Genomic DNA, 18,587 nt, shown 5'->3' with positions numbered 1-18,587 from the left:
GGGTTCCTGCCAATCACCTGCCCAGCTCCCGGTGGGCGGGGCGCGGCTCGCAGCGTCTTGGTAACCCGTACCGCCGCAGTGAAGGAGAGGACCAAGGGCGGTGAGCGGTGGGCTGCCTCGGTGGGGGCTGCGGAGGTACCCAAGGGGTCCCGATTGGGTCCTGGTGGCTGGGGGAGGGGGCGGAAGAGAAGGGCATCCTTCGTTCAGCCGAGTCGTGGCGGTGTCCTTGGCTGCACCTGAAGGACGGAGACGGGGACCAGACGGGGTTCCGGAACCGGGCGGTGAGGGGCAGTCTGGATGGAGGGATGGCGGGGTGGGGGATGCTGTTGACGCAGTCGGGCCTAGCGGATCGGTCTGCGGATGGATCCCCTTCGCTCGGGGCGCAGTGGCCTACGCACTGTCAGCCTTTCAAGGACATCGCCTAGTCGCCGCAGGAATTATTCCCCCCACCCCCCACCCCCCACCCCCCAGAGGTTTTTATTTTGAACTAATTTTTAACCATTTTTAAATTTTAACTGCCTCTCACGTAAATGAAAATGTGAGGATGGGCACGCTCCAGAGCCCTTTTGCAGGGGCAGTCGCTCTATCCGTATGTATCTGCAATTTAAATTCTTAGCCTCCGACCTGGAACTATCCAACCAGGCATTAAATTCACCCCTTAAATTTAGCCATCCCACCTTTGGGTTATAGTCTGTGACAAACCTCAAACCACAGAGACATTCTGGGCAGTTTTATTTATTTATTATTTATTTATTTATTAAAAAAATTTTTTTGGCGTCATGTCATGCGTGGCTTGCAGTAACTTGATACCCCCACCAGAGATTGAACTAGAGCCCCTGCAGTGAAAGCATCAAATCCTAACCACTGCACCGTCAGGGAATTTCCAAGGCAGCATTGTTTAGAATAAAACCCAAAACTGAAAAGAAAATAATAAATGCCCAATCACAAATTGATAAATAAGATTATGTAAGTATTTGGAAAATTGTAAATAATAGGGGAGGGTACAAGAAGTACTCTGTAAAAATTGAGTTTCAATGTAGATTTTAACTGAGTAAAACCTATGCATCCATTATCATTGAAATTTGAAAAGACCATCCAAGATGTAAATGGGTTTTAAGGCATCGGATTTCCCCCCCTAAATCCTTTATGTGTTAATAATTATGAACACTCCCACACCCAAGGAAAAAATCGCTAAGACCTCTATGCTTGTACTTAATTACTTATAAATACAGTAGATGGAATGGGAGACTGTTTTAAGGTGTGGGTTCCTGCCCCCCCATCCTTGGTGTATTAATAATTATGAACCCTCCCATCCCCAAGAAAAAGATCACTAAGACTTCTATACTTGTATTATAAATACAGTAGATGGAGTGAGAGACTTTTGTGTTCCTTCCTCACTGTTTATATCCATGCCAGCTTTCTTCTGGCTGAGGCGTGACCCTCTGTCATTTTCTAAAGTTTCTTTTGCAGCTTTCACAGGCACGAACCATTGATGACAACTGCAGGACTTTGAACATGGAGCATTCCCAAGGAAGCTGGCTCTATATGAACATTTCATGCTACACACAGAGTTACCTCTGTTCCTTTTGTGTGCTGTCTTGCCTGAAGCCAAGAGAGGTGGTATACTAAACAGAGGCAGGACAGACTGGTAATGATCCAGGGGTTGCTTAGGTCTGGTCATCAGTGATGATCTCTGCTCTGACATGTGCATTTAATGTGCTCACTTTAAATTTTATTCCCTCATCCCATACACTCCTGCTTTCCCCCCCACAAAGTGAGGTAAATACTCAGGTAATCAAAAGCCCACACAAGATCTCAACAGCAAAAATACAGCAGAGACAATAATTATTTCCATTAAAAATGGTATTTGGGGACTTCCCTGGTGGTCCATTGGTTAAGACTTTGCCTTCCAGTGTAGAGGGTGCCGGCTTATTCCCTGGTCGGGGAGCTAAGATCCCACATGCCTTACAGCCAAAAAACATAAAATAGAAGCAATGTTGTTACAGATTCAATAAAGACTTTTAAAAATGGTCCACATCAAAAAATTTTAATTATATTTATATTACACATGATGGTGTAAATCAACTATACTTCAATTTTAAAAAAGACAAAAAAACTGAAAGGAGTCCCCCAAAAAAGAAAAAAGAAAAATGATATTTGTAGATGGTAGAGGAACAATATTCTCTTTAGTTTTTACTAGTCTTACTGTATTTGAATGAGATACTTCTCTTCAGTGTCTGTTCACATATAGGTGTCCCTTGGAATTTATTTTCATCCACTTTTTTTTTTTAATGTAAGGAGGGAAAATGACAGCTGGTTCAGTGTGTGTCCCTCAAATCATACCCCTGCGGGTGCCTCAGCCCGGAAAAGCCAACCATGAAATTGATAACAATACGCTTTTGGAAATGAAATCAGGTAAGAATCAAATGTACTGAAAGTGTTTAAAATAACCCTGCCATGTTCTCTATATTCATCTGGTTGTTGATTTACCCTCTTTGCATCCTTTCTGTAATCAGGATCTTGGGATGACTGTAAAACTTTGAAAATTTGAAACAATGTTAGTTTCTAGAGTGGTAGTTATATAGGTTACAACAGCTGGCTCTTGCCAACCTTCCATTTGTGTTGGAAAGGTTTGTAGCAACGCTGTGACTTACTTTAGCCAGGTTAGGATGTCCCATTGCTTCCCCAGACTTTCCCAGGATTCTCAGTGTTTTTCTGGGATATCAGTTTGACCTGCTAACACAGGCTTCCCAGTCAGACAGGTTGGAGAGTGAAGAATCCTGGCTTTGAAAACATCTAGTGATCTTCAGTACATTCCTCAGCCTTTCTTAGTCTCAGCCTCTAGACTGTAAGAGAGTGATAATATTATCTATAGTTTAGAGTCATCATGAGGATTAATGATACATGATGTGAGGCACACAGGTTCTGGCACATGGTGATGCCAAAAGACATTATAGCTGTTTTCTGCTGAAATAACGCAGTGAATGTGTTTCTTTTTCATGCCAGAAACACACACACACACTCATTTACATATGTAATAAACAAAGAGAAGGAAAAGTTTTATAGATATAATGTGTCTTGTTCTATTGTTTAAAACAGACTCTTGATTTGCAGCCACATGGATGGACCTAAGAGATAATCATATTAAGTGAAGTAAGTCAGAAAAAGACAAATATATGATATCACATATATTTTGAATCTATAAAAAATGGTACAAATGATCTTACTTACAAAACAGAAATAGACTCACAGACATAGAAAACAAACTTATGGTTACCAAAGAGAGTAGGAGGAGATAAATTCAGAGTTTGGGATAAACAGGTACACAGTACTATATATAAAATAGATAAACAACAAGAACCTATTATATAACACAGGAAATTATATTCAATATGCTGTAATAGCCTATAATGGAAAAGAATCTGAAAAAGAAAAAACTATATACATACATATAGCTGAATCACTGTTGTACACTTGAAAGTAGTACAACATTATAGAAAAATAGATTTCAACTTTTTTTAATTGAAAAATTAGACTTCAATTAAAAAATAGACTCTGAGACTCCAGTTACATATTTGAATAACTAATGTGCATACAAACTATATGTACCGATGACGTGACACCTGGGCTTCCTAGACTAAGAGGTCCAACTAAGAATATACGTATTATACTGTGTCTTCCTTTATCTTAAAAGCTAAGATTATTTTTAAAATTCCTCAAACCAAAATTCAAGTCTTAATATATGTGCTCATAACCCTCAGAAGTAGGGTGATGATTGACAAATGACGACAGGGTATACAACTTCTATAATATCTGAAATGTCTAATAAGTGAAAGATTCTGCAATTCATTGCCAAAAGTAATAATATCCCAATAGGAAAAATGGACAAAGGATGTGAAAAGACATTTTATAGGAAAGGAAATATGTGTGTTTTAAACGTATGAGAATATGCTCCTATTCACCCCTTCACTTGGTTGCTAGGCAGAGCTTAGCCTCTGCTTTATTTACTCCCTTGCACTTAATCACCACTTAACAAATTCTATGTAGTCGTTTCCTGTTTGTGTGTGTGTTTTTTTTAAATGGAAGCTCTATGAGAGGAGGGACTTTGGTCACTGATGTATTCCCAGTGTCTGAAACAGTGTCTGGCATGTAATAGGCATTGGGTAAATACTTGTTGAATGAGTGGGTGAATCTTACTCAAAATATAAGAAATGTGAGTTAAAGCTATGAGATGCTTTTTTTTAAACCTGGGAAATAGAAATGAAATATCAGCAAAATAAAAGAAAAAAATGATCACACACGGTATGGTTGAGATGGTGGGTTAACATGCATTTCTATTCCCTGCTGGTAGCAGGGTGAATTGTTTCAATGTCCATGGAGGGAAGTTTGGCAACATTAACAAAATTACAAACTCGCATAGCTTTTGACTCAACAACAGTACTAGTTCTACATATTTTGCAGATATGAAAGGAACTCTTTGCAGGGTTATTCATTACAGTGTTTGCAATAGCAAAAGTTAAAAAAGAAAGAAAAGGAAAAGAAGACAGTTTATATGTTCATCTGTAGGGATTGGCTGTTGGCCAGTGATTCATCCATTGGAATAGAATGCAGTGCAGCCATAAAGAAGAATGGGGTGCTTTTTAAAGGAGCAATATAGGACAATATACAAGATACAATGTTAAATGAAGAGAAAAAGAGTGTGAAACAGGGCATGATATGCCATTTGTATGTACAGAGAGGGGGAGATTAAAAAATATGTATGTATATGCTTGTATGGATGTAAACTACATACATACATTGGAAGGACAGTTATTATTGGTTGCCTTTGGGCAGCTGATGAGGGCAGGGAGCTTGGAGGGAAAGTTTTCATTGTATATCCTTGTTTGACCTTTTGGATCTTGGATTATCTGAATTTATTATCTTTACCTTTATTACCTTAGTACCTTTATTAATTTTCCCAAGAAGTGCACGAATCATTTACTAAGTCCAAATAAAATATAACAAAACCATTTTTTTAAGCAGTGCTCAAAAATGAAAAATTAGCTTCTGCTTTCTAAGTAGACACTCTGGTTTTAAAATTCACCCCTGCTTGGTTTGTATCAGTGCTCTGTCGGAGAGGCAAAATGCCATAGTGGTTCAAGAGCATGGCCTGTGAGCAACTAAGACCCATCACAGTCAAATGAATAAATTTAAAAAATTTTTTTAAATTTTTTTTTAATCCCTCCTGTTTTAAAAAGAAATGAGCCTGGTCAACAGATCCAACTTCCCAGAAGTCAGATCAAAATTCTGCTGTTATTTACCAGATTTCTTAACCTCTCTGGGACTCAGTTCCCTCATCTATAATGTGGGTATAAAATAGGACCTATCTCATAAGGTTGTACTGATAAAATTAGTTAATTCACAGTGCCTGGCACAAAAAAAACCTCTTGTTAGTTATTGTTATTCACTTCTACAGTATACATATTTTTAAAATCTCATTAAATAACTGATCCCTAGGCATTCTTCAGGGAGTTGCTACTTTTTAAAATCTCATTAAATAACTGATCCCTAGGCATTCTTCAGGGAGTTGCTACTTTAGTATTAATTCTAGATATCCTGTTTTGGGTTTTTCAGATACCCCGGAAGTCAACATATATTATACCCTGGATGGCAGCAAACCTGAATTCCAAAAGAAAATTGGTTATGGGGAAAACACTACCTTTAAGTATACGAAGCCTATTACCCTGCCTGATGGAAAAATACAAGTTAAAGCTATCGCAGTCACTAAGTAAGTCAAGAGCATAATGACTGGGATGATTTATATTTATTATGTTTTAACTTTATTCATTTCAATGAGAATCGGTGCTGGATTATAAAGACACTAAAGAAAAAGTTATCTTAATTTCAGCATATGTCTGTAACCTTTGTGTTTGTCTTTTACTGAGTTATACTATAAAATACACATATTTACATACTGATTAACATGAGGAAAAGTTTTATGGATAGAACATATAAACAATTATTTGTTTAAAACAGGTTCTTGATTTGCAGCCACATGGATGGACATAGAGATGATCATATGGGTAAAAAGGTATAGTTCAGTGAAGTGCTGTGTGTATTAATACTGTTTTTAATCTGAAATCCACACTGGGATTTTGGGAAAGTGAAAGTGAAATCGCTCAGTCATGTCCGACTCTTTGTTTGGTGCCCCATGGACTGTAGCCTGCCAGGCTCCTCCATCTATGGGATTTTCCAGGCAAGAGTACTGGAGTGGGTTGCCATTTCCTTCTCCAAAGGAAGAGCCTTTTCAGGGTTTGGGACCTCCGAAGAGATTCGTCTTGAGGAAAATGCTGCTTTAAGTGGATGGTTCTTTTATTCCCCAGGATGTGGCCTATGACCACCATGGTTCTCCATCTGATTTTGTACTGACTTTATTGCCCTTCAAAGCTACCATCATTTTGATTTGTTAGGCATTAGCTAATTCATTCTTTTCTTTGTCCTTTCTTTCCTAGTCAACAATTTTTTTCAGTTTCATGTATAGAAATACCACTTAATTTGGTAAACTTCACTGTGGGTTGTAGAGAAAAAAGATCCTCAAATGCGTTGCAGATTAGTCTGTGATAGAGGAATTATTTTGTGCCACAAAACAGGTTTGGCCACATTTCTGGAAGACTAACACTGGGGCTGGCCCAGGTAATTTAAATCAGACTCCAGGCTCCCCCTGCTGGCTAAACTACTGCATGGCCTTTTAAGCTACAAATTCTACAGTGAAGATGATTGCTTGGCATTGAAAAACAATTTTTTTAAATAATAAAATGAAAACAGAACAACTCCCTGACACATGATTATTCTTTATTAAAAATTGGGATCTGTGGCTTTTCCTACTTGCCAACCCATTTCTACTGAAACAAGTCATCCCAGTTATTGAAAACTACTAAGCTGATTACTCTGGTGCGTCATGCTGCAAGGTAACAGTAAAATGAAGTCGAGATCAATGACTTTGTAGTTCAAAGGAGCTAACAGAGCTTCCATCAGAGTCTGAAGAATAAGGACATTGTTTATGCATCTCACCATCTTGTTCTGTGCCCACTCTGCTCTGAAATGCTGTTAGTTATTTCAGATGTGCTCAGCTTAGGAAAAGTACCTGTACAAAAAAATTTTGAAAGTTAGTGCTTGTATCTAATTGTGATAAAATAGTTCTTTATGGAAATCATGCAGCTTTGTTCAAGTCTCTGTCTCTAGGTTTTTCAGGCCATTAGTTTTGTAATAAGGAGAAAAAGGGCTTTAGATAAGACTGTTAACAATGAAAGGTCTTTAACATATTAAGAGGAAAACGTGTGGTCATGAAGTTTTGAATGATTTAGGAAAATATTTGTGATATAGTCAGTGAAAAAAATTAGGATGTAAGATGGCACGCTAGTATTGTGAAACTTGCAAAAATACCCAGAGGACTTCCCTGGTGATCCAGGGGTTAAGAATCCTCCTGCCAATGCAGGGGACACAGGTTTGATCCCTGGTCCAAGAAGAACCTTCAGAGACGCTGCAGAGTAACTAAGCCTGTGCTCCACAATAAAAGAAGCCACTGCAATAAGAAGCCCATGCACCACAATGAAAAGTAGCTCCCGCTTGCTGCAACTGGAGAAACCCTGCTGCTGCTGCTGCTGCTGCTAAGGCGCTTCAGTCGTGTTCGACTCTGTGCAGCCCCATACACGGCAGCCCACCAGGCTCCCCTGTCCCGGGATTCTCCAGGCAAGAACACTGGAGTGGGTCGCCATTTCCTTCTCCAATGCATAAAAGTGAAATGTGAAAGGGAAGTCGCTCAGTCGTGTCCGACTCTTTGCGACCCCATGGACTGCAGCCTACCAGGGTCCTCCGTCCATGGGATTTTCCAGGCGAGGGTACTGGAGCGGGGTGCCATCGCCTTCTCTGAGAGAAACCCTGCACACAGCAACAAAGACCCTGCGTAGCCAAAATGAATAAGTAAATAATTTTGCAAAATACACAGAGAGAGAAAAGGGCAGTGATCCGCAAGTGACTGGGAACCAGGCTTCTGCTCGGAGCCAGCCAGGCTGTAAATCTGACCATTCCTCAGCTTTCAGATGGTCCCTGGATGGAGATGTTTGTGATGGGAGGAAGTTATCTTGTTAGGAGGACACTGTATCTCGGATAACAGGCCATGAGCCAATGATGATGAGCATCCAGATGAGATGGATGCTGAGGTGAATGAGTTAAACAAGCAGTTCATCTAAAAGACTTTTTATATCTGCATCCAGATACCTGTATCTGTAAATTTGGTTTGTTTTTAAGAACAACAAAACACATGCTTCCCCAAAGGTTAGCCGCCCATAAGTCTCTCTAGCCAGTGAACATGCAAGTACCCACTGATCATGTTATTTCTTAAATCCTGTCACTCACTGATAGGTAGTGACTGTTTAGACCAGTTGTATATTTCTGAGAATTGTTTTCTCCTTCTAAAAGTGTGGCTTAAGACTTTGACATGGCTTAATGGTAAACATTTCTTAGGGCTTCCCTGGTGGCTCAGACAGGAAAGAATCTGCCTGCAATGCAGCAGACCTGGGTTCGATCTCTGGGTTGGGAAGATACCCTGGAGGAGGGCATGGTGACCCACTCCAGTCTTCTTGCCTAGAGAATCCCATGGATAGAGGAGCCTGGTGGGCTACAGTCCTTGGGGTCACAAAGAGTCAGACACGACTAAGCAACTGAGCACAGCACAGCAAACATTTCTCAACTGTTTTGGAACTGATGTCTATTCATTTCTGAATGTTTACTTAACCAAAGAATTTCAAGTGTTTTGGGATGCTTAAAGTTTCAAGAATTTTAAGAAATGTAAAAAAATCAACATGTAAGAAATCTGAGAAATTGCAAAAGAAATAATAAAACAGATAAAAACACATCAAAGGCGAATAGGAAAATCAATGAGCAAAGCAGATAAAGGACACTGAAGGCAGACACCAACTTGAGATATAAGAGTATTAAGTTCCTGGGCAGATCAAGCAGAATCCCTTGTGTTCTAGCTGTGAGGTTTCAGTGCAAATTAGTGAGAGTGAGAGTTAAACATACCAGACAAATACACCAAAGTGTGGTCACAAGGATGTGGCAGAGGCTGCAGGCTGCTCCCAAAATCTGTGTTGCCTTCTTCAAGAACTATAGAAGCTTCCCTGGTGGCCCAGTGATAAAGAATCCACCTACCAGTGCAGGAGACATGGTTTCGATCCCTGGTCCAGGAAGGTTCCACATGCTGGGGAGCAACTAACCCCATGCGCCACAACTGTTGAGCCTGTGATCTAGAGCCCAGGAACCACAACTACTGAAGCCCACACGCAACAAGAGAAGCCACCGAAATGAGAAGCCCGCTCACTGCAACTAGAGAGTAGCCCTCGCTCACCACAACCAGAGGCAGCCTGGGAAGCAGCGAAGACTCAGCACAATGAAAACAAAACAAAATTATTTTAAAAATAAGTAAAGTTTATTTTTTTTAAAACTAGAGCCTGGGATTTTTAGCAGGACACACGTGTGTTTTCAGTCCTTGAAGCTAGCAAGAGCCCCGTGAATGCATGGGGTGTGGCCAGTGAATGGACGTGGAAGTGACTTGCCAGTTTCTAGATTGTGCCCTGTAGGAGGAGGCAGGCCGTGGTTCCTGCCAGCTGAATGTGGCTGTGGTGGTCAGCAACACTGGGTCACAAGGACGTGTCATGTCCTAGATATGATGGGGCAACAGGGTAGAAAGTCAACCCTAGGCCCCGGGCACCATGGCTCTCCTGCACAGCTGTGGGTGGGTTATAGCCCATTGCTATGGTTTTTCCAGTGGTTATGTACGGATGTGAGAGTTGGACTGTAAAGAAAGCTGAGCACCGAAGAATTGATGCTTTTGAACTGTAATGTTGGAGGAGACTCTCGAGAGTCCCTTGGACTGCAAGGAGATCCAACCAGTCCATTCTAAAAGAGATCAGTCCTGGGTGTTCTTTGGAAGGATTGATGCTAAAGCTGAAACTCCAATACTTTGGCCACCTCATGTGAAGAGTTGACTCATTGGAAAAGACTCTGATGCTGGGAGGGATTGGGGGCAGGAAGGAAGAGAAGGGGACGACAGAGGATGAGATGGCTGGATGGCATCACCGACTCAATGGACGTGAGTTTGAGTGAACTCCAGGAGATGGTGATGGACAGGGAGGCCTGGTGCACTGCGATTCGTGGGGTCGCAAATAGTCGGACACGACTGAAAAACTGAACTGAAATGACTCTGTTTAAGCCACTGTTGTTTTGATTCTGCATTACAACAATCAAGCCTGTATCCCAATACACCAGGGACACATCTCAAGCAAATACCTACAGAGAACATATTCAAGAGTACAGGTGATCAAAACAGGCCAACAGTGTCAAGCGTCAGTGAGTGTGTGGAGAAACTGGAACCCTCAAATGATGCCAGTGGGGATGTAAATGGAACAACCACAGGTCGCAGTTTCTAAAAAGTCAAACTCACTGACCATCTGACCCAGTGGTTCTGCTCCAGTGTATCTGTCCACATATATGGCTGGACCAGCCCTTGTTCTTATTACAATTCCAAGAGGCCCTCAGCAGTAATCATCAAGGAACTTGGAAAGAGAAGAAGTTTATTACCTACAAGTCCTGGGGATTATGTGGCACCCAGTGAGGTCACAAGTACAAAGAGATGGGGGCAGGGGGAGAGAAGAAGGGACAAATCACAGGCCAAGGGTCTGCTTTTATTAGGGCTGAGGGCGGGGAGCTGAGGAGTTCCACGGGCTCAGTCTTCATTGGTGAATTTTAAATGTATGAGCAAGAACTTACAGTGGGAAGAGAAAAAATTGCCCAATTGGTCAGTCATGGAAACCAACCAAGATCTCTAAAATAAAGGGGCTTCCATGGGGGGGCAGTGGCTGGATCTTCATCTGGTCCTGTGGCGGGTGAAGTGTTTACTGAAGAGCACCATCTTTGAAGTGGATGTCTCAGCAAAGCCTAAGTCAGATGCCTCGTTACAAACAAGAGAAAACCCAACCTCAGGGGCTCATACTATAAAGACTCATTCGTGAATACTCATAACAGTATTAAGTATTGTAACCTCCAAACTAGCAAAATCCAAATGACTATCCACTGGGGAATGGATAAACAAACTGTGGTACATCGTGAAATGGAATGCTACTCAAGAATAAAGATGAATGAATTGCTGACACATGCAACTACCTGGGTGAACCTCAGAAAAGAAAAGAAAAAGACAAGTAAAGGCAGCCAGACATGGGAGACTGTATTTGTAGGATTACATTTATCAGCATGGCAACCCACTCCAGTACTCTTGCCTGGAGAATCCCGTGGATAGAGGAGCCTGGAAGGCTACAGTCCATGGGGTCGCAAAGAGTTGGACACGACTGAGCAACTAAGCACACAGCACAGAAAAGGCAAAACTGTGAAGACAGGAAGCAGATCAGTGGTTGCCTGGTGTAGGAGGTGGAAGTGAGGAGTAACTAGAAACAGGTTGTTGTAACATTGGACTGTGGTGGTGGTTGCACAGTTGTGTAAATGTATGGAGTATCATCAAATTATATACCTAGAGCAAGTGCATTTTATGTCATGTACATTATATCTCAGTAAAACTACTTAGAAAAATAAAGAGTATAGATGAGCTGCTGGTGCTGAGGGGAAATCACCTCCAGAATTTACTTCTGGCCACCTCTCAGTTGATTTCTCATGGGACTTCTATTGCATCATGGAGGAACAAGATTAATTGTGAAATATTATGAATAAATTGAAAACTGACTAGTATTTGAGGAATAACAGTTAAAATCTCCCAGGGAAGTGTATATTATGCTACCCACAGTTGGGATAAGGAAAATTCCCATAACTTAGGTGGAATGAATGATATACAGGTAACCTCATTCTTTGCTTCAGAATAGTTTCAGGATTAAGGTATGACATCTTTATGGTGAATGTGGTAGATAGTCCTCCAAATGGCCCCCCAGTGAGCCATGCCTCCCACAGTATCCCCTCCTGAATCTGGGCTGGCCCTACAACTTAACTTTGACCAAGAGAATGCTCCAGACATGACGCTAAGGCCAGACCACAAGAAGCCTTGCAGTATCTGCTCTGGTCTCTTGGAACATAAACGCTGGGAGAAGCCAGCCACCTTGTAGGAAGTCTCTGACCTACCTGAGATCTACTACTATGAGGAACCCCAAGTTCACCACCTGGAAAGGGAGATAGAAAGGGAAGGAGAGAGATGACTGGCAAGTCCCCAGCCGTCCCAGGCCAGACTTAGAACCTGAGGGGAGAAACCATTTTGGACATCTGACTGAGCTGTACTTTCACTTGACTCCGGCCCAAGCTGACACCTGACTGCAACTACACAAGAGCTGGCAAACCCACACCTTTGTGTTCTAAGACATAATGTTTTGCAGTGGCTTGTTACATAGCAAGAGATAACTGAATAAGAGTAAGGTTGCTGCTGCTGCTGCTGCTAAGTTGCTTCAGTCGTGTCCGACTCTATGCGACCCCATAGACAGCAGCCCACCAGGCTCAAGGTTAAGACCATAGAAATGGTAATATGTTGGTCTCCAGTTTAAAATAGCAATGTAGTAAGTTCATTCTAGAGTCATCTTAGTTGCTGGACACCCTGTCTTTGGACCTCTGTGACACGCAAACTTCCCCTGTCTGGAACAATTTTCAGAGACTGCAGAGAGAGCGCCATTGTCACAAAGGTGTTTCAGGTGGACTCTGTTCCGCCAGATCCAGTCTCTCCAGAAGACACTGTGGAAAATGCTCTCAAGGACCCTCCGAAGCAGGCGAGTACTGACACTGTGATGCATTTGGATCGTCACCACATCCCTGGTCCCTTTCCTCAGTGGTCACATCTTCCCCTTCATTTACCCCCAGTCAGTCTGTCACCCATTTTCAGGTCCTTACCGTTGGGGTCACTCTCAACCACTGCACAACATCTTTGCTGGTTTCCCACCTTTTGGCCAGTCCTCCACCCTGCCCGTTGGAGATGCCTCACTGGCATCTCTATCTAGGCTCCTGTGTCTTCTCCTCTTACCCTGTGGAAGAAAGCAGAAACCCCCAGCCTGGCCTCTCAGAGCCAGTGTCTGTCCTCAGTCATCCTTTCCTGCTTTGTGACTCCCGTGTTTACGTTCCAGCGCAAACTCTGTGCATGCTGGGTTCTGTCTCTGCTCCCCTAGCTCCCAGGCCTTCTTTCATCAAGTGCTTTGACCACGTGATTACTCTGCTCCTTGTCTGTCTCCCCCATGTACTGTAAGCTCCCAGGCAGCAGAGAGCAATTCTGCCATACTCCATGTCCTGCATGGGGACAGGTAGGAGAGGGTGGAGGCATTTGCTGAAAAGAAGTATCGGGCTAATAGGAGCCCTCAGTGGGCGTGGCCCTCAGTTATGTTGAAAGCTTCATCTCCAGATACAAAGCCTCACCTCTTTAGAGAATGAACTACACCTGTCTAGAAAGGACATCTGAAACTCTAGACCTTGGGTTCTGGGTATCAGTGGGATGGATCCCAGGGTCAGAGGGTGGGCCAGCCCACGGTGAGGCAATTAAACAGAAAGTCTCAGACTCTCATTGGGGTGATGGGAAGTTTTGCGGGGGAGTCCCTTCAGCCTAACAATCAACCAGAGGACAGCAAAGAGGCCGTGGGACGAGAGCGGTTGACGCAGGCATGGCGTGGGGTCCACTTGTGACCAGGGGTCTACACTGACCGGGGGGCAGCCAGCAGGGGTTCAGGCTTCAGCCAAGCATGAGGGACTGACCCTGAGAACAGAAGCATGTCTGTGTTTTGGGGCCGAGTGTGGGAGGACAGTGGACAGCAGATCTATCTGGGTCTGACCCCACCCTGCCTTTGCCCCTGGAGTCTGGTGGTCCCTCTGTTGTCACTGTGTCTCCCAAGAGTGTGACGTCCTATTTGTGTGAGCTGTCACCTGCCTCCAGTCTTGGCCACTTGACATGGAAGGGGCATCCCAAGCAGGCGTGCTGCCAGGCAGGCAGCCCAGAGTCAAAGCTGTGTGTGTGTCCAGAGACAGCGAGACAAAGGTCACTTGGTGAAAACAATGTGACCCCTTTCTAGTAAAGAAGTGCAGGCTGTGTCGCCGTCTCTACTATGGAACTTTTAATTTTCATATCTAAACGGGCAGAGTCAAGTGACTGATACACAGTCTCTTCCCTCCTAGGAACTGAAAAATGGATTTGTTGAATCAAAAGGAAGGAAGAAATATAAGAATCCTGAAAGTAAACTGGGTTGGAATGTTAACCTTGGAAAGTTTCCAGGTATGAAGTGACAGGATGAAGATACGAGTTAGTATACTAAACCCCAAACAGGTTCAGGGCTTGTGTTCTTGTCTTCCGAGGGGTTGACTAAGAAACACCAGGACAGTACAGTAAGATCTCATTTGACTTTTAATGCCATCCTGGCTACATGAGGGAGAGTCAAGCTGTCCGGCAGAGTCAGATTTATCTATTCATTGCAACACAAGAGACCACGTGGTAGAGGAACCATGGCGATCTCATCAACTAAAGTACAGACAGCAGTTGCTGGGGGAAGGTGGGGTTTAGATGAAATTTAAATGAAAGAAGAGTTCTGATAGGTAAGCAAAGCAGAGATCAGTGGGAAATGGTCGCCATGAGATACGGACCTGAGAAGGGGACCAGGGTTCTGTTTCCTTGGAAACAACAAAGATACATGTGGAAGGTAGTGCCCAGAGACCTCTCTCTGAAGCTCTGCACCAGGTTGGGCATTGAGGCTGCTTCTCTGTGGTTGGATAGCATCACCAACTCAATAGACACGAGTCTGAGCAAACTTTAGGAGACAGTGAAGGACAGGGGAGCCTGGTGTGCTGCCGTCCGTGGGGTCACAAAGAGTCAGACATGGCTGAACAAGTGAACGACAACCCTATGTCACAGTGACCTGGGGCTTCCAGGCAAGAGTTGGATGTTTCATTCTTACTGATATGATTTCGAACAGCAAAGTTTTCTGATAATCTGATTTTAGAGAGCAGGGTTTCTTGGTCAGTAAGAAGCAGTGGTCACTCAGAGTGGGAACTGTTAGGATGTGTGACAGCTGCAGTGTGTCCTTGGGACACATAATATTTCCTGCTGACCTTTCAACTGGATTTATCCATTCTCCCAGCCTGGTGCAGAATGCTGGGGAATGTGGCAGGGCAGATTTTCATTTTCTCAGTCTGGGCCCACTTTTTTCTTTATTGCCATGAATTCAACTGAGTGGGAGCTTCTTTGCATAGTTACTACATTAGAGAATGTGACAACAGTGGCCCCTTATTAAAAGGTTTCTAACTATGAAGACACATTTGCATGAAAGCACATATGATTTCAGGTATTTACAGAATGATGCTTTTGATGTAATTGTAGACATGGGTGAAAGAAGTGACCCTAAAACATTGAAAGACCTTCGCTTCTCAGAGAGTCCGCGGGAAGCCCCAACTTTCCGTGATGAATTGGGCTCTAGACCAGCCCCCCAGCAGCCCCAGGTAACTGCTAAGGAAACTCTTTTGGGTGCTAAAGATCTACTGTGTTTTTAATGCTTCCTGCAACATACTTTAAGAAAATGTCCCTGCCTTTTCACCCTGGGTCAGGCACTGTCCCAGAGCCGAGACACCTAGTTGGACAAAAAAGGCCCCTGTACTCATGGTGCTCACATTTTGTTGGGAATGGGGGCAGACAGATATAAACGTGTGAATAATGGAAAAAATAATTGAGAATAGTGATTTGTCATGAAAAAGATAGACCTGGGTAATGGGATAGAGCCATGGTTTACCAATTGTGGTCCCCAGACCAGGAGCATCAGCGTCACCTGGGAGCTCATCAGAAATGCAGACACCCACCCACCCCCACTGCACCCCCCCAGACCTGTGGCCTCAGGGTCTTTAGGGTGGGCCCCATCATCTGTTCTAATTGGCCTTTCTTCTGATAAACACCCAAACTTGAGAACCCCTGGGATAGAGAATGACCAGGTAGGAAGAACCTGGTTAGTGAATTAATGTCCTAATTAGTGTCCTAATTCAGGGGGATAAGAGAAGGCCCCCTCAAAAAGGTGACATTTTAATTGAACCTTCAAGATGAACAGAAACCAGCTCTGCAAAGATCTTTGTCGAGTAACCTCAAGTTCAGCTAAGTGAGGATCACCAGGAGGCTGGTGTGGCTGGAGCATGGTGGGAAAAATGATGGCTGCTGCATATGGTGGGACAAAGCACTGAGATGAACTCTATGTAATTTACCTTACCAGAGCTTTTACCATGATTTTATATATGTTCATTTTAGTTCCCTGGGTTTGCACATATAACTGGTTAGAATTTTGCCATGATTTTATATATGTTCTTCATTTTAGTTCCCTGGGTTTGCACACATAACTGGCCAGAAGAGCTTGACAAGCACAGAGATCATGAGGATTCACAGGGAGACGGACTTTCTCAAGTATGTATTGCTTTCTCTCTACTGTCTAAGTACTGCTGAGACACAACATGGTCAAAAATAATTTGAAGATGGGGCATAGCAATGGTATTTTCCCCAACTTTTTTGTTTTTTTTAATTAAATTTTTACAAAATTTAAAGGTGCAAATGACATACAATAAATGGCACTTAAAGAGTACAATTGATATATACATATATATACATATAATCTCAAGACTGTCACCCCAATTGAGAAAATGAAAAAATCCACCACCTCCAAGAGTTTCCTGCTTTGCACCTTTTTAAAACCCTCCCCTGTGACCTGCCCCATTCCCAGGCACCTGTTGGTCTGCTTGTTGTCATTGTAGCTTAGCTTGTATTTGATCCCATATATATATATGGAACAATTCAGTATTGCTCCTTGGCCAGGCTGCTTTCACTCCGCTTGATGACTTGGAGGCTCACCCATTTTGTATGCATGCATTGGACGTTTCTTTTCAATGCTGAGTAGTGTTCCATCGTATGGATACATCACAGTTTGTTTATCCTGTTTCCTATTGGATGTACATCCAGATTGTTTTTAGGTTTTGGCTGTCACAGAAAAAGCTGCTATGAACATTTGTATACATGTCATCCTGTGGATATATACTTTAATTCCCCTTAGCCAACTAGGAGTGGGGTGGCTGGCTCATATGGTAGGCATATGCTTAACTTTTTAAGAAAACTGTCCATATGTTTTCCTAAGAGGCTGTACCATTTTGCACTCCCACCAGTAGTATATGATGGATGGGAGCTCCAGTTTCCCTACATCTTGACCAACATTGTTATTTTTATTTTTGGCCATTGTGGTAAGGTGGGGGTAGTGGTTTTAATTTGCATTTCCCTTGGGATTGGTAGAGTGGGTGACCTGGATAAAGGTGGTCAAAAGATATAAACTTTCACTCGTAAAATGAATAAGTCCTGGGGATGTAAGTGGTAAAGATAGTTAATGACACTATACTGCATACTGAAAGTTGCTAAGAGAGTACATGTAAGAAGTTCTCAACATAAGGAAAAAAAATCCTGTAACTGTGTGGTGACCGGTGCTAACACTGTGGTGATCATCTTGCAGTATCCACAATTATTGATTGTTATGTTGTACACTTGAAACTAATACGGTGCTATAGTGTCTCCTCTGTCTTTATTGGTTTTGTCTGTGGTTTTATCAGTTATTGAGGAAATTATACTGAAATCTATGACTATAATTATGAGTTTGTCTACTTGTCCTTGTATTGCTTTCAGTTCTTTGCTTCATGTACTCTGAAGCTCTGTTGTTCAATATATAAGCCTTTTGGATTCCTATGTTCTATTGCTGAATTGACCCCTTTATCCTTACAAAATAAGCTTTTTAAAAAAAATTTTATTGGAGTATGGTTGATTTACAGCATTGTGTTACTTTCAGGTGTACAGCAAGGTGAATCAGCTATACACATACATGTATCCATGCTTTTTCAGATTCTGTTCCCATATAGGTCATTACAGAGTATTGAGTCGAGTTCCCTGTGCTGTCCAATAGGTTCTTATTAGTTATCTACTTTTATGTATAGTAGTGCATATACATCAATCTCGATCTCCCAGTTTATGCCTCCTCCTGTGAAATAACCTTTTATTAACCCTGATAATAGTCTTTGCATAGAAATCATATTTGTCTGGTATTAAATCAGCATTACTGCTTTCTTTTGATTAGTATTTGCATGGTGCATCTTATTTTCATCCTTTTCTTTTTTAACCTATTTGTGTTTCTCCAGTTAAAGAAGGTTTCTTTTAAACAGCATGTAGTTAGGTCTTGCATTTAGAAAATAGAACAATCTCTGCATGTGGTGCTGAGCATATTTATATTTGTTCTGATAATTGATACGTTTGAATTTCAGTCAGCTGTCATGCTATTTGTTTTCTGTTTGTCTTACCTATTCTTTGTTGCCCCCCCTTTTTTGGCTTGCTTTTGGATTAATTGGGTATGTTTTATGATTTCATTTTATTTTGTATCCTTTGTTGGCTTATTAGCTATAAGTTTTCTTTTAGTGGTTGCCTTAGGGTTTATACTACATATTTTTAACTTATCACAGTCTGTCTTCAAGTGATGTTAGACCACTTCATATATAGTCTAAGAACTTCCAGTAACTGGATAATTGCAGCC

General features: G+C 42.3%; 1 protein-coding gene across 43 annotated transcripts in view; it reads left to right on the top strand.

The window, feature by feature from the left end:
- The first annotated feature begins 23 nt into the window (after positions 1–23).
- Positions 24–18,587, top strand: part of DZANK1 (double zinc ribbon and ankyrin repeat domains 1) — a 50,521-nt gene continuing 31,957 nt past the window's right edge. For 8 of the 43 annotated variants that reach the window (XR_011248166.1, XR_011248158.1, XM_069547804.1 and 5 more), the window contains exons 1-7: positions 24–135; positions 2,299–2,415; positions 5,614–5,767; positions 12,677–12,791; positions 14,179–14,275; positions 15,374–15,492; positions 16,350–16,435. Coding sequence is in view for 31 of the 43 variants with exons in the window: in XM_069547804.1 (XP_069403905.1) it covers positions 2,307–2,415; positions 5,614–5,767; positions 12,677–12,791; positions 14,179–14,275; positions 15,374–15,492; positions 16,350–16,435 (680 nt within the window). In the remaining 12 variants the exon portion in view is untranslated. Of the gene's footprint in view, positions 282–1,458; positions 1,649–2,298; positions 2,416–5,613; positions 5,768–12,676; positions 12,792–14,178; positions 14,276–15,373; positions 15,493–16,349; positions 16,436–18,587 lie in introns of all 43 variants that reach the window. The other 35 variants (XR_011248167.1, XR_011248159.1, XM_069547805.1 and 32 more) reach the window with 16 other exon arrangements.

Source organism: Ovis canadensis, chromosome 13 (assembly GCF_042477335.2).
Source record: "Ovis canadensis isolate MfBH-ARS-UI-01 breed Bighorn chromosome 13, ARS-UI_OviCan_v2, whole genome shotgun sequence".
Taxonomy (NCBI): domain Eukaryota; kingdom Metazoa; phylum Chordata; class Mammalia; order Artiodactyla; family Bovidae; genus Ovis; species Ovis canadensis.
The sequence above is the reverse complement of the archived record's forward strand: the minus strand, read 5'-3'. Positions and strand labels throughout refer to the sequence as shown.